This window comes from Leptopilina heterotoma, unplaced genomic scaffold, assembly GCF_015476425.1.
Source record: "Leptopilina heterotoma isolate Lh14 unplaced genomic scaffold, ASM1547642v1 Lhet_708, whole genome shotgun sequence".
In the NCBI taxonomy this organism is placed as follows: Eukaryota; Metazoa; Arthropoda; class Insecta; order Hymenoptera; family Figitidae; genus Leptopilina; species Leptopilina heterotoma.
Genome location: NW_025111164.1, coordinates 502,439 through 519,245, shown reverse-complemented (window position 1 = coordinate 519,245; position 16,807 = coordinate 502,439). Strand labels below are relative to the sequence as shown.

General features: G+C 32.0%; 2 protein-coding genes across 2 annotated transcripts; one reads left to right on the top strand and one right to left on the bottom strand.

Annotated features, from left to right (window-relative positions):
• Nucleotides 1–13,465: 13,465 nt before the first annotated feature.
• LOC122510606 lies at nucleotides 13,466–13,967 on the top strand. The gene is made up of 2 exons (XM_043625377.1): nucleotides 13,466–13,678; nucleotides 13,800–13,967. Exons 1-2 carry the CDS (start codon nucleotides 13,466–13,468, stop codon nucleotides 13,965–13,967), a joined length of 381 nt encoding a protein of 126 aa, XP_043481312.1.
• A 378-nt stretch (nucleotides 13,968–14,345) lies between these two features.
• LOC122510605 lies at nucleotides 14,346–15,125 on the bottom strand. The gene has a single exon (XM_043625376.1). The coding sequence runs from the start codon at nucleotides 15,123–15,125 to the stop codon at nucleotides 14,346–14,348; it is 780 nt and encodes a 259-aa protein (XP_043481311.1).
• Nucleotides 15,126–16,807: the final 1,682 nt, after the last annotated feature.

The following is a 16,807-nucleotide window of genomic DNA, read 5'->3' as shown; positions in this document are numbered from 1 at the left end:
TTTACCCTCCCTCGGAACTGTCGGGGCCCTTGCAAATTCGGGTCACGTGTCCATAGGCTAAGCACTTTTGACATCTTGTCACTTCTAAGTGCGTTCGGATGGATGCGTTTATCCAACCAATACGCACTTTGCCTAGCTTAAGCAGACTCTCGCTGTCCGTTTCACTCAAGCGTACTAGTGCCACTTTCGTACCACCAAAACGTGTCAGAAGTCGGCAAGTCACATCTAATTCGGGCTTTTGCAACTTCTCCTTTAAGACGGTTAAAACGTCCGCCTCTGAAGTTGTTTCGTCAAGTTCCCGAATTTCGAGGGTCTTTTTACTGACAAGAGCCGTAACCTCGGCCTTGTCCTGAAGGACGGAGGTAAGTTTCTCAGCGAACTTTGAAGTTTCACCCCCCTTTTTAACCACAACAAGAACCTCCTTTTTAAGAGTTCTCCTAATTTTCAGAATCTCGGTGCCAGTTTCCTCTGGCTTTACCGAAGTTGTTGCCAGTTTTATAAGATCATAGTAGGTCTCTGGATTCCGGGCAGAAATTTTTATTGCCTCTGTGGTTCTAATTTTAAGGGGGCGCTTCTAAAATCTCTTCCTCTCTTCCGCCTTCTTCAAGGCCTTTTTCTTACGGGCCTCCCGTCTCCTATTGGAGACGGTTTCGAAGTCTTTTTCGTTTTCAGGCTTATTTTCCACAGTTGCCTCCGAATAAGATGCAACCCTGGCCAAAGCAGCCTTACTCACCTCCGTCTCCATAGCAGTAGGGTTTGCCTTGGTCTTTTTGCTCTTAACCCTCTTACCCTTGGGAGTGGTCACAGTAGAATCAGTCTCCGGACCTTCATACTCTCTAGGGCGCTTCCTTGGGTCAATGGCCTTACACTCGCTGGATGCGGCGTGCGACATTGATCTAGGAGTTCCTGGATTTAGACCTGGCTATCTTGGGCTAATGTTTGTTAGCTCTAGGATTATGAAGGGCTCGGGGATATATCGCATGTTACTGCGAATTATTTCGTGCACCTTTCCTAACGCCACCATTCCGTCCTGGACGTCCGTACTAATGTTTTTCTGCTTTCTGCAGGCACGCCACATGCCCTCGAGTATTTTAGACATTAGTTCGACTTGCTCTACAACATTTTTTTGGAAACTGTTCAGTCCCTTATCCGCAGAATTTTTGTTTTGGCTACCTCCAAAATCCTTGGAGCCATTTACACCGACTACCGGGGCTTGCACCCGATCAGAATCGGTGGTGGGATTACCCTCTTCTGAGGTACCCACTTGGAGTAAAATATCTATATTTTTGTCCATTTCATTTTTTTTGTTATTACTGTGTCCCGTGTCGAGGGACAATCAGGCCCACTTAAATATTGTTTAGAAAATTGTGCCTATCTTAAATATATATGGATATTCATTTGATGGTTAGTATAAAAATTTCATTTATTTATAAAAATAATGAGTTTAATAGGTTTAATACCATTTTAGTTATAATAATGAATGTAAACAAAAATAATTAATAATAATAACTAATTATTCGTAAAATTCACTTTTAGGTTAGGATAAAATAAGTGATATTTTTTTTAAACAAATTCAATTAGTAAAATCTGTCTATTTTTCTAGATAATTATTTACTAATAATCAATAATTTTTTACTATTTGCTTAAACAAGAAATATTTTTATTATTATTACTATTATTATTATTATTATTATTATTATTGACATTAACATTTATTATCCCCAAGTTTTGAACGTTCAAATGAACAAAATATTTTTTATTGCCGGTATTTTTCATAAATTACTAATCAGAAAACAATTTAAGAACTGAAATTTTACTTTTAGAAATTCAGTAATTCATTTTTTGGATAGTGACGCAAAATAATTGCAATAAAAATTTAATTTGTAAAAGAAATAAATAAATTTCGTTTATTTGAACGTTCGAAACTTTAAGATTTTTAACAATTGAAAAAGTTGTTGCTTTTAAACCTACTTTTAAAAAAATTTTGATTTCAATATAAAGAATATTTTATTGTTCATTCTAAACATTACATAATCAGTTTTGTTAACTGCTTTAAAAGATTAATATTTATGACATTAATTGTTGAAAACATTAATTTTCCAGCCTGGCTTATCCTTCGATGTCATTAACAGTAGAAGTGGTATTAGATGAATAAAATAATTTAGAAATGGAAAATTACTTTCTCTATCTGAATATTATCAGATTATTGGTAAGTTATAAAGATTATTTAAAACTATAATTTGTGTTTTTTTAACAGAATAAATAAACTGTATTTCATGTTTTTCATCTTTTTTTAGAATGCTGTTCAGAAATTTTTGGGTCCAATAATACTGCTGGAGTTGAAATTGCTAGAGAAAGCAACAAAATTCAAAATGAGTGCTTGTTTTTTTTATTAAAATACTGACAAAAAACTATTTGATTCAAATAATTTTTATTTGGATCAAATTAAAATTTATTTGCTTCAAATAACTTGCATTATTTATATCACATTTATATTTAAAGAAAATAAATCTTAATTAGACTTATTAAATCACTAATTGAATATAATAGGGTCAATTGGGGTAAATGTAAACGGAATATCTATTTTTCACGGAAAACATTAGTTTTCAGGGTTTCGTGGCCAAGGGCTAAAACCCTTATAGCGAGACTTCAGTGTCCGTCCGTAGTTCTTACGTCTTAAGTCGAGACTTAAGGCGAGACTTCGGTATAAGAAGTTCTTATGTCTTAAGTTTTAAATTTTATGTATTTAGTCTTATGTCTTAAGTTGTAAGTCTTATGTATTAGGTCTTATGTCTTCAGACAACATAACAACCGTTGCCATGGCAACCGTTGCTATGTTAATGGTTGACATAACAACCGTTGTCATGGCAACCGTTGCTATGTTAATGGTTGCCATAACAACCGTTGCCATGGTAACCGTTACTATTGTAATAAAAAAAATTTTTAATCTTAACCCTTTAAGGACCAAATTTTTTTTTTTTAAAATCGCGATTTTTCATTTTTAAGCAAACTTTTCAGGGAAAGTTATTGAAGTTTTTTACTTAAAGACCAGTGTTTGTGATACGAAGTTTTCCAGACTATGTGAAAATTATTGTTTCAATATTCAGTTTTAAAAATTAAGAAATTTATGCCCGAGTTAATAAAAAAATGTTCATGTTGCCTGAAAGCAACACTGGTAATCAAAGGGTTAAGTACAAAAAAATTTCTAAATAAATTATTATTTATTTTTTTTTTGTCATTTTAGGCCACGAAACCCTATGATGTAGGCGCATTAAGTCTGCTTCTCTGACTGATTTTTTTTGTTAAAAGGTAAAACGGACGGATTTCTTTTGCATGAACTTGTTACTAGAGTTCCCTAGAAAAATTTGATAAGGTACAAAAAAATATTGATGTACCTGAATCGCCTAAAACTGACTGTTTACATTTACCCCGAGATTTAAAAATTTTCCTAAAATTCGGGGTAAATGTAAACACCACTGTAGTTAAGCGAGGTTTAAGAAACAAGTTATTTCAAGTATACTACTGTTTTAAGGGATGGAAAAACTGAAAAAAAATTCTTCGTAGATGTATAGTAAATCAACCAGTTGACTGATAATGTAGGGTAAATGCACTAGTAGTCGGACACTTAAGAATACAATCTTAAATTATGCTTTTTTTCTTGAAATAACAAATATCTACTGTGTTTATAAGCACATTATCAATTAAAGGAGTTCATCAGGATTAAAAATCATATAAATTTGTTACAAATACTTGAGTATTTAATAAAATATAAACATTTTAATAAAAAATTACGAATGCTTTAGTAGTCGGACACTTTTTTCCCTTTTTTCTATAGTCGGACATCTGTCAGATATTTTGGATTTATAAAGTAAAACAGATAATTTTTTAATTGCTAACTGCTGGAAAATAGAATTAAATCATATTAGAAGTTTTTAATATATTATTTAAATCCTGTAAGTTTTAATGTTTATGATTAATTGTCAACAAAACTTTGTGCTACTCATTGCGCTACTCGAAAATGGTTGTATCTATAGTCGGACACCATGATTTTTAAAACATTAAATAACATATTTCTTGTTTAATTATTTTCGAAAATAACACTATTTTCATAAAGTATAAACTTTACACATTCTTCCAGTATATTTGTTAAAGTAATTATCACAATGCATTATTATTTATTTGCCAAAAAACACGAAACTGTCCGACTACTAGTACTGTCCGACTATACCCGCACTTACCCTATCATATAAAATAAACAGCAATCAATCAAAGTTTTTACATTAGTAATGTAAAATCTTGAATAACTTGAACAAATAATAGATCTTCATTCAACTTGTTAAAAAGAAGTTTCTAAGGTTGCTCAATAAGAGTCTAAAATCGAATTTTTAAATTTCAAAATGGTGGATCCAATATGGCGGATGAACTTCAAAATAATATTTTTAAAAATTGATTAAAGCTTGAATCTGGCTACTCGGGGGTTTTTGAGGTCGCTGAATACGAATTTGAAGTCAAATTAAAAATTGATCAAATTTAAAAAAAAAAAAAATTTATCAAATTTTTTTTTCAAAGAGGACCTAATTTCCTTTTCTATGTAATTTTACATTGTCAAATTAATGAAATTGTGAAAAAGAAGCAAATTTATTCAATTATTTTCTTTTAAAATAAAGTTCAAGTTCTGTTTACATTTACCCCAAGTTTTTGTATTCTCGGGGTAAATGTAAACACTTAATTATTTATTAACTAAATTGACGAAAATCAAAAATCAAAGTCAATTTTTGTTAGGGCATTAATAAGGAAGAATTACATATTTTTGTTTGATTTTTAAATTAATTTTTGTGCAAATGCGAGACAAAATACTGAAACGGTAAAACTTTGATTTTCAATCTTTTTTGCATTAAAAGATAACTTACACTATGGCATTGCCAATTGTCAAAATAAAATATTGGCAATACTCAGAACATCTTGTAGGTGAGCTGAGGTAAAAATATTGACGTCGTACTTATTTTTAAATTTGTAAATTTAGCTGAAACATCTACTGTTTACATTTACCCCTTGTTTACATTCACCCCAAATGACCCTAAATAAATTTTGTTAACACAAATAATAATTTATTTAAGTCAACTAATTTATTTATTTCATTCAATAAATTGGATATTTGATACAAACAAAAATTATTTTAATATTTTAAGTATTTTAATTATAATTATTTAAGTAAAATAAATTATTTAAATCAAATAATGCATTATTAAATACAAATATATTATTTAATTATGAATTTAATTCAAATAATTATTTCATTTTTAAAACAAATACGCACATCCAGATAAAAGGTTTATATTTGTCTCAGAAGCAACTAGACTTTTAATTTGTTTCAAATAAATTTTATTTGTCTTTCGCGGGTAAACTGTTTTACCGAAAGTGAAAGCTTACTCACTGTCCAACAGATGGCGCTACAAAATAATTAGCAGCCTAGTCGCATGAATTTTTTAAATTTCGCGCGCAAAAATGACGTCATATTGTTTACACTACTGAGTTTACCAAAGACTCAATAGATGGCGCTACTAAATGTTGTTAAAATCTATTTTATTAAACATAACCTTAAAATCTATTCCTTATTCTGTAACGTAATACTAATAAAGGTATTTAATTAAATACAGTATTAATAACATTTTATACATTTATTATATTCAATATACAATATTTACACTTGTTTTATTTTAAATTCAATATGGTTGTATGGACCACCAATATACTTAAGCCGCAATTGTCCAGAACTAATTGCTTCTTGCATTTGGTCCAAGCATATCAAGTCATCGGTGAACATTGATACTAATCTTGAAGGTAGAAATGTATTGAACTTTTTATCCACCTCAACGACGACCTTGACTCTATACCTGGTGTTGACAACCTAAATCTTCGTTATAGGATACTTATGTATGTATGTTATGATTCTGGTTAGATCCATCTTTTTCTTAGAGATAATACTTTGTGATGTCACAAAACAGAATGACTAAATCGGTTGAGATCCCTCAATTTATACCCAAATATGACGCAATACCCCCATTACTTTCTCTACGCATGCGCAATACCCTCACCACTGCTTCTACGCATGCGCATTACCCCCACTTTTATTTATTAAGCCACGCCCACTTTGTGACGTCATAAGACAAGTCTAGACTAGTTTTAACATGTTTAATAGTTTTACACATGTGTAATAAAGATAATAGGATGGGAAAGGGTTAATTAATGTAAACATTCGTAATACATTTAATACATTTATTCATTAAATAGGAAATTTTCACAATCATTATAAAAATCTTTCAATGTACAATCATTGTCAACTTCATCATTATTTTCTATATTATTTCGTAGTACATTCGATGGTTGTATCAACCAATTTCGTAGAATACATACATTTTTAACAGCACAATTGCTAAAGCTACGTGTGTGATTTGTACATGTAGATGAACTATCTACACTTAAACTTTTTAGCGACGGACATTTAAAGTCATCTAAGTTAAACACATTTAACGTATATTTTTCTAACCATTTTTGTTTTTCTAAACCTTTTACATAAACAGTAGGTGTACCTATTAATACTTCTTTTATTATAGGTTGTAATTCTTCATAAGATACGTCAGCAGCAGCCCAATCGATACCATGATAATTATTTGTAAGCCATTGATTCTCACATTTGTATCTTGCAGGCAATCGACTCCAGGCATATGGCGGCTCGAAGAGGTAGACTAATGGATAAGCATCTTGCTGAAGTGGTAGAATCGCCAACTCTTTGATGACAAACTCGTTGTATGGTCTTTTGAAGCACTGAATATCTACAACGTACGCCATGATATCTGAAATAGAATAATGGCTCAAGCCTTAGGGAGACGCTCTCTTTATAGCCTTTCCCCACCACTCCAAATACCCCCACTACCAATGTCGTCTATGATTGGTCATTATTTTCACCAAACACGTTACTTTTTTAACAACGCCGCTGATTGGTGTATACTGTATAATGCGGTCGTGAATTATAAGGCAATATGCAGCTGTAGTGGCTGGAAGTTAATGAAGGTTCAGATTCTTTTCCATAGTAGGATGGTTGAAAATTACACAGCCACACAAAAAAATAAAAGTACCCTGGCCGAGGAACGAGACCACCCTTTCCTTATGTATTTTGATGCCCTGAACACGAATCTGAAGTCCGTTTTGTTCCATCACGTCAAGATTTTGACATAACCTAAAAAACAGCGTATTTTAAGTGACAGGAGAACTTTTTTAAATCATGACAGATTTGCTTGAATCTAATTACTTAGGGGTTTTTGGGGTCGCTGATTACGAATTTAACGTCAGATTTTATAGATACGAATTTTTGTAAAAATCCAACTATTTTTAAAAATTCGTCCGTTATTTTGAATTTTATAAATCTAACGTTAAATTCGTAATCAGCGACCCCAAAAGCCTCTAGATACTAATTTTCGTAAAAATCCAACCATTTTTTAAAAATTCGCCCGCCATATTGGACACGCCATTTTGAATTTCATAAATCTGACGTTAAATTCGTAATCAGCGACCCCAACAACCCCTAAGTAATTAGATTCAAGCAAATCTGTCATGATTTAAAAAAGTTCTCCTGTCACTTAAAATACGCTGTTTTTTAGGTTATGTCAAAATCTTGACGTGATGGAGCAAAACGGACTTCAGATTCGTGTTCAGGGCATCAAAATACATAAGGAAAGGGTGGTGTCGTTCCTCGGCCAGGGTACTTTTATTTTTTTGTGTGGCTGTGTTACAATACATTTCATATAGTATGGAAAATTTGTTTTGAGTAAAATTTAAATTTAAATTTCCATAAGGATAGCACTGTGAGTTTAAGAAAAGCTTAAAATTGAGAAGATTACAGGCATCAAATAAATTTGCATACCTTTCTTGATCTTCTTTTCGATTTGTTTGAAAACCAAGAATAACATATCAAGGTTTTTCAACTTGTGTTGAAGTTTTTACAATCTACACATGCTTTTGAGTGGCAGGAATCATAGGATACTAATACAAATCCCATGATCTAAAACTCATTGTTATAAGTGAGTCTTTTTCAATGAATTTGAATAATTCAACTTTTTGTCGATCATTTACCATTAAATATGGAATCAACCATTCAACTTTATTAATTATAATTAATTATTATTAATTATTAATTCTTCATCATAAGGTAGATAACCAGCATTTTCAGAGTAAATCATTTGATTAGGTGTTTGAGAAATTAGATTTTTCATTGTGGTTGTAATACTAACATTTTTAGAGCGATCAATTTCAACACCATTTAATTCATAACGAATCTCATTAAACAGGTAGGAAATACCATTGCTAATTAACTTTGTATTAGTTACAAGCGTATTCTTTGGCTTAACAATTCTGCTAGTGACGTGTAGAGTACTTTTAGAGGGAAGAATGTACAAGTCTTGATGTTGAACTGCAATTCGAATCTCGTCACTGTTATTAAATGCTGATGACACGTATGGTTGATGTGCATGAATCTCATAGTGTGCCACAGAATCATCAAATTTAACTGGACTTAGAATGTTTAAAATTTCTTCTATTTTTGTTACAACAACAAATAAAAAGTATGTGAAAAATCAATTTTTTCCCTTGTTTTCTTGATAAACTCTTAGGCCGATCTGCTTCAGAAATAGTATGTTACGAGATGTTAGTCTCTTGCGAACTGATTGAGGAATAAATGACTTCTGACATGGCAACTCTTTTATATAGCTTCCACCAGTTTTTCTATGAAATACAATTCCCATTACGTTGATTTAACGTGTAATCGAATTGTTATAGTTTCACCTCTAAAATTTATTAAATCTCCGTCTTGATCAACGACTCTTATTTGAATATTATGTTTTGTCTTCACGGCGATTGGAAGATAAATGACGTGAGATGGAACTTCCACAATCTTATATCCAGCTGGTACAATTGGAAAAAATTCATGAATTGTGTGTACCTTTTTATTATTTTTGTATGCACCAGTAGTAATGTTACATTCAATTCTGATAGCATTCACCTTAAGAATAGCTACTGGTACATCTGAAGTATGAGGCTTATTAGCTATCAATATTCGTAAAGTAAATCCTAATAATTCACCAATTGAATCGTTTTGTTCAAAACTCACTTCAAGGCTGCTTATTATTTCACTACGTGAAGTATTATTGTTAGGTTTGATTCTTACAATTTCAGGTCCATTTTCAATAGAGTTTTGAATATATTTTTCAATATCTTTAATTTCATAGCTTCCAGGGGGTATAGTAATCACTTTATCACCAATATAAAATTTACTTTTACCTTGATCGATATTAGGAATTGAATTGAAAGTTAGTAATTCAACTAAGCCAAGTACATAATTTTTATAAGATAATAATTCTATCGGAGGAAAATATTTTGCCTCCAGGACAGATGAATTGCCTGAGATAGTCAGAGTAAAGGATTCTTCCATGTTGATGACTTTTTATTAACTGATTAGGTGGAATGACTTACAATCACTTATATAGAATATATTTTTTAGTTATTTTAAGCTGTCCACATAAGAATTTTAGATATAAATGACCACAATTAAAGCTATTATAATCTTGATAATTTTGATGATTATACTGTATTAAAGTATTGTAACCTAAGTAATTGACAAGTTCATAGGGTGGCTGAAGATTACCAAAACTATCAAAGTATACTCCTTTATTATTAACTTTTTTATATGCAACCCAATGAGTTCCAGAACCATCTTTATCATCTAAATTAATAATGGCGGATTCATTTTTTCGAGGTCCTTTTATAGGTAATTCATTTCGCATAAAAACTCCTCGAAAATGAGAAATCTTCATGTCTTTGGCATATTTAAGTAAATCTAGATCTGTAAGTGCTCGTTGAGGCAGCTTTAAACTTTTTTTTCTACATCGTCTTTTAATACCTTGTCCTTTAACGTATGGTTTCAAATGAAGTCCCAAACCTTGTCCGTATGGTTTTAAATGTATACCTTTGCCAAGTGCCACTGCTTCCAACTCTCTATTATGACGCTGAGCTTCCTTCAACTGCTCTTTTGCTGCACTTGCATTATTAACAGCTTTTGCTACACCAGCAGCTCCCCCAGTAAGCGCTCCAAGTGCACTTAGACCAGCGAAAATTGGAATTAATGGTAACAGACCACCAACTTTTGATGGAACAGGTAAAATACGAGGTGTTTAAACCTTTTCTCTACCACCTGCTTTCCTTACAGCTTTTCGATCTGTTTCAATAGCTGACTTTATTTTTAAACGAGCACCATTACCAGGAATTATTGATTTTCTTGCAGCATCAACAATTTTTCTAAGATTTACTCGTTTTTTTGATTTTATCTTCTTAACTCGTTTCTTTGACTTTGTCTTCTTCTTCTTTACTCCCATTCCAAATTTTGATTTTGCTTTCATAGCGTTTGTTATTGCGTAAGCTGCAGCTCTTTCACTATATCGTGCGTCTGGAGCAAATACACGTTGCCACGCTTTGTCAGCCAATACTCTATCAGCAGCGTTTCTTTCTTCAACGTTTTCTCGATTTTTCGAGTAAGCAATATCGTGCTCTTTACAAGCGGCGTCTAATGGATTAACACCTGGATCACCTCGGTCTAGACGTTTTGCTAACTTTGTGCCTGGTCCACAATATTGATAACCTGGCAAATGTAATTCAAATAGTGACTTGTTTATAAGTTTATTAATTAACCCTTTTCCTTGAGAGCGATGATGTATAATTATAGATTACTCTGTAAAAGTTAAAATTAGAATGACTTGTTAGCTATATAATTGCTGTATTTATACCTTTAGTGGCAGTCTAAATCAGGATGCGGTTCAATGAACAACTTCACAAGCTGCCAGTCGTCAATCTAGACTCGATTGTTGAACAACAAGAGAAGAAAGTGAAGCGTCATGGTAGTTTATTTTCCGGTAGTATTCGAGCTATTTTTTGTGGACCATCAAATTGTGGAAAGACAAATGTACTCCTTTCTTTAATTTTACATCCTAATGATCTTAGATTTGATAATATTTACTTATACTCAAAGTCTTTACATCAACCCAAGTATAAATTCTTAGAACAAGTTGTAAGTAATGTTGGAGGAGTAGAGTATTTACCATTTAGTGAGCATGAAGAAGTCATTACTCCTAAAGATGCAAAACGGAATTCAATATTTATATTTGATGATATTGCTTGCGAGAAGCAAGATAATGTAAGGGCATTATTTTGCATGGGTAGACATGTTGATGTTGATTCTTTTTATCTTTGTCAAACATATGCCCGCATTCCTAAACATTTAGTACGTGATAATGTTAATTTACTAGTTCTTTTTCGTCAAGATGAGAAAAATTTAAGGCATGTTTATGATGACAACGTTAATACTGACATGACATTTAATCAATTTCGAGAACTATGTGCCACATGTTGGAATTCAGACAAGTATGGCTTTGTAGTAATTGATAAGGATTCTGATTTAAATGATGGAAGGTATAGAAAAGGATTTGATAGCTTTGGAACACTATAAATATAAGATCAATCCTAAAATATTGTTAGTTCAATATGAAACCTTGTAATAATAACATGTTTCATAAAGAAAAAGAATATCTTCATCAAATTGCTAAAGCTAGCGAGGCAATTAGGCAAAAACATCGTATGTTAAAATTAGGAAAAGAAGAAGCTGAAAATGTGCAGACTGAAACTTTTAAACCGATAGTTCAACCCTTACAAAAAATTATTAACTTGACAGACACTGAATATGAAAATGTCAAGATTGAAAAGAAAGAGCAGAAGATAGATGATAGCATAAACTATGAAACTGAAAAATCTCCAGATGATGATAAAATAAGTAATAAATTTCTATACTTATTAAATCATGATAGAAAGCAATGTTTAGATTCAACATACGGCGTACGTAAGCTAAGTGATGGGTCACTTATGATTGGTGATTCACCAATAACTCTTGAAGATCGGCATGTAAAAATTGGTAATAAACGATATCTTCAAACGCTTGGATTACTTGAACTTTTATTTAAAGTAAACCTGCTACATCGCTTGTAAGTGAAGATGATGAAAGAAACTATAAAGAAATTATGATTGCTACTAATGCACACAAAAAGAAGTATAGTTCCTCTGAATCTATACGCACGGATAAGAGTTACAAGTATTTGAATTTTATATCTCAATTCTTCCCTCGAACACCTACCAAACAGCCATCTGTAAGCGGTAGTTCATTACCTAAATTTATGATTACAAACAAAAAATTTTAACGAGAATATATCTATTGGAATGATCCTATTGAGTTGGTTGACCGTCTTAGACTATTAATGGCTTCTCAAGCTGCTGAAAATAAAAAATAATAATTAATAAATACTATTATAATAATAATAATAATAATAATAATAATAATAATATAATATAATATATAATAATAATAATATAATAATAATATATAATAATATATATAATAATAATAATAATATTATAATAATAATTATTATAATATTATTATTATTTATTAATATTAATTAATAATTATTATAAAATAATGAAATCATGTCTATTATTGAGGAACTACGTGAAGCTAAAATTATATATTAAGATGTGTTTTAGCAAATATCATTCATTTCAACAATGAGCATTGACGTGTTCGGACATCCTCTCAATCAAAGAGGAACAGCAAGACGAGGGCCTCCTGGAGTTGGTTTTAAACTTAATTCTCAAGGTAACTTTGACGTTGAAGGAAGGAAACTCTCTAATCTTGCTAACGCTGAAGAAGAAAACGACGCTGTCAATTTAAAACTTGTACGACATATGATAAAACACGAAGTGCGTTTATTGTATGAAGCTAGTGTCTCACTTAGATTAGAGGTGGACAATAACAAGTTATTTCTAAAAGTTCTTGAAGACTCTATTACAGAAAAAATAAAAAATTTTGAAAAAGATATAAATCAAGACTTATCTTATCGAACAGCTGAAATTATTAGTGAATTGGATACTCGCTTAAGTGCTCTCGAGAATGAACAACAAAAAATTAACAGTAGTGAATGAACTTCATACTCAGGCTAGAAAAAATTATCCTCGACGGCGAGTTGAAATGCGTGATATTGATGAGACATGGCAAGCAGATTTAGTAGAAATGATACCTTATTTAAGAATAAATAAAGGTTTCAAGTATTTACTAACAGTTATAGACATATTTTCAAAATATGCTTGGGCTGTTCCAGTAAAGAGTAAAAGTGGAAAAGATGTTTCTCATGCACTGCAATCTATATTTGCTAAAAAACGCATACCAAAAAACTTGCATAGTGACAAAGGGAAAGAGTTCTATAACTCACAATTTGAATCATTAATGAGAAAGCATAAAATAAATTTTTACTCAACATACAGTAATATGAAGGCTTCTATTGTTTAACGGTTTAATCGAACACTAAAAAGAAAAATGTGGATGCAATTTAGTTTGCGGGGAAATTACAAGTGGTATGATATATTGCCTACTCTTATTTCCAACTACAATGATACCAAACGTAGAACAATTGGAATGAAGCCTAAAGATGTTACATCAGAAGAAGTTGAAATTTTAAAAGAAAGGATCTCTAAACTGAGAAAAATTCCTTTAAGACGACCAAAGTATAAAATTGGTGACAAAGTTCGAGTAAGCAAATATAAAAACCTTTTTTGAGAAAGGATACACACCCAATTGGACAACAGAAATATTCACAGTGGATCAAGTTGTATCAACTCAACCAGTGACTTACAAGCTCAAGGATTAACAGAATCAACCCATCAGCGGAGGATTCTATGAAGAGGAACTTCTTAAAGTAAAATATTCAGATATTTATCTTGTGGAAAAAATTCTCAAGACACGTGGAAACAAAGTTCTTGTCAAATGGCTTGGCTTTGATAATTCTCACAATACGTGGGAAGATAAAGCAAATGTATAATCTATTATTCGCAAATCGTCCCCAGTAACTTAACGCAAATGTCAATCAACCAGCAAATCAATCAAAGATTAACAATGAATCATTATTAAATCAGTTGGCACTGGCATTGTGAAAGTCTGTTGTTGGAAGTAGTTTTGATTTATAAAGAGATTCTACGCTAACATTAATCTTTGATTGCTTTGCTAGCTGATTGGCATTTGCGTTAAGTTACTGGGGGCGATTTGCACATTTAAATTATATTACATTAATATAAGTTTTAATCATATTTTATTATGTATATATGGAAGGATTTTTTAAATAAAAACACATGGAAATTAAATATAATTGCATTATTTATTAATAAACATTTTATTTTTTTTACAATCATGTTTTACAAAATCATTCGTCGATTGTGGGGATCGCATAATGTCCCCACGGTAGAGTGTCGGTACTACCCGGTAACAAATATCGTTTGTCGTTTTGTGGACTTAAAGCTACTTTAATTTGTTTTATAGTCTCTAAATTATGTAACCGTGACCTTATATTGTACTGCGTTTTGGTTTGAATTTCAAAATTGTTAAGGCATTGTACATAGTCATCAAATTTTATTGTCTTTTTGACGACTCCTGCTTTAATACCTTTTGCTTTCTTAACGAAATCCTCACCTTCAACGCGTATGCTATACATTTTACTCCGCAAGCCAACAAATTCGGTAACAATTTTACCATTGCATTTGTCCTTCATAAGGCCGAGCACTTTTTTGTTGACTTGCGGCATGTCATACGCGTTGTCTGCGGGAAAATCAGATGTGTCAAACTTGTCAATCTCGTCTTTCATGTCTTTGTATATGTCTTGACATTTCACTTCGTACACTAGACTGTCTGTGTCCGTGTACAACAGTTTACATGCTGCACCATATTTCTGGAGCATGTAACTGTAGGGAAAGTCATAGACTAGCGTTTTCGAGATATCCAACACACTTAAACCCACATAAATCGTTTTATTGAGTAGGATTTCAGTCTTGCGCAGTTCGATGGACACAAGGTCCTCATCGAAGATCGCTCGACTGTGGAAATTGGGTCGAGAGATAAGGGCTTCGGCACCATACCGACCGTACCAGTGTGTAACCAACTTAATGTCAACATGCTTGCGAACATTTTCCATGGTCTTGCCATACATTGCATTATTCATTAATTTGAATAAATTCTTTTCGAATTCATTTTTTGCAGAGGTTCGCATAGCAGTGTTATAATATATGTAGGGTTTTAACCATTCGGATTGGTTGAATTCAAGCACTCGGTGGATTTTTACGAGTTTCATACCGTTTCCGAAAGCCTGTTTTAATGCACGATAGTGTATAACATACTTCTCTTTAGGCAGGAGAGTTGTAAGTAATTTCTCCTGCCTGGTCATGGGGGGTTTTGAGCTACGTAAACCTGACAGAACCATATTGTCGGATCATGATGGGACCTATTGCATAATTAAGGGCTCATTTAGGGCTAATTTAATGCCCCATTGACAAATTTCCGGCCCTTTATATTTTTAAAAAAATCCATGGTTTTGTCACCCTTACTTCAAGCTGGCAGAACCACCTTCAAAAATGCTTAAAATGGCGTTTTAACAATTTTTCAATGTACGACAAATTTCGGCTCAATTTCGGCTTCAAGTTTCCACAATAAAAATTAATTACACTGGAGCTTCACTTATTTTCACTAAGTCCAAACAAACTGAAAGGCAAAGTCGCACTTATTTTCACTCTGAAACGTAACATTCGAGTTGATTTGATTGGTGGATTCTTTAACATCAACCAATGAGAACGCACGGAGAACCATTTAACTGAAAATAAGTGAGACTGGAAATGGTGAAAATAAGTGAGACTGAAAATAAGTGAGACTGAAAATAAGTGAAGCTCCAGTGTAATATTATAATTTAACAAAAAATTTAAAAAGGGCTGACAGATAATTTATCCCCTTGGCCTTGTTTTTCATTAACTATTTATACTCTGAATTACTTTAATTAATTCCATTTCTACCACACTTGGTATGTAAAGGTTTTTTCAGGGTTTTATGATTACGAATCTAAAATCAAAATTCAAAATGGCGTATCCAATATGGCGGACAAAACAAATTAAAAAAACCGGACAAGTGCGAGTAGAACTCGTAGTAAAACCGAGGGTTCCGTACCCTTGTTTGAAACTTCTACTTTTTTGCTGAAAAAATATAAAGATCAACTTCAATATTCAGATAAAAAACTGTGGGCGCTAGGGTAAAAAACATGCTTTTTTGATGAAATTTTTAAAAACTTTGTGTTTTTCACTGAAAAAAATATGAAGATAAAATTCAATCATGTTCGGTGTATTTTTCCTGAAATCTACACATGAAAATACATAAAATAAGGAAAACTGTAGTCCAATAGGCCAAGAATTGTGAAAACCAGGGGGGTACACACTTTTTTTTTAAAACGAAAAAATTTTTTAGTTTTTCGCAAAAAAAATATGAAGATGAATTCCAATAATTTTTTCTGTATGTTTGTTGAAATCTACACGAAAAAATAAATAAAAATGTATAGCAACAGTCCACTAGATTAAGATTTGAGAGAACCAGCAACGGTTAGAGAATTTTCGAGCTTGCAAAAAGAGATTTTAGTTTTTCGATGAAAACACCATGAAGATCAATTCTAATCACTTCCGCTATATTTTTCCTGTAATCTATGCGTAAAAACGAATAAGTATACCAATTTTCAGCTCTTTGGATAAAAAACTGGGCGCCAGGGGGGGGGGGGTACATACATTTTTTTCGAAATTTTCAAAATTTTCGAGTTTTTCGATGGAAACACTATGAAGATCAATACCAAATATGTTC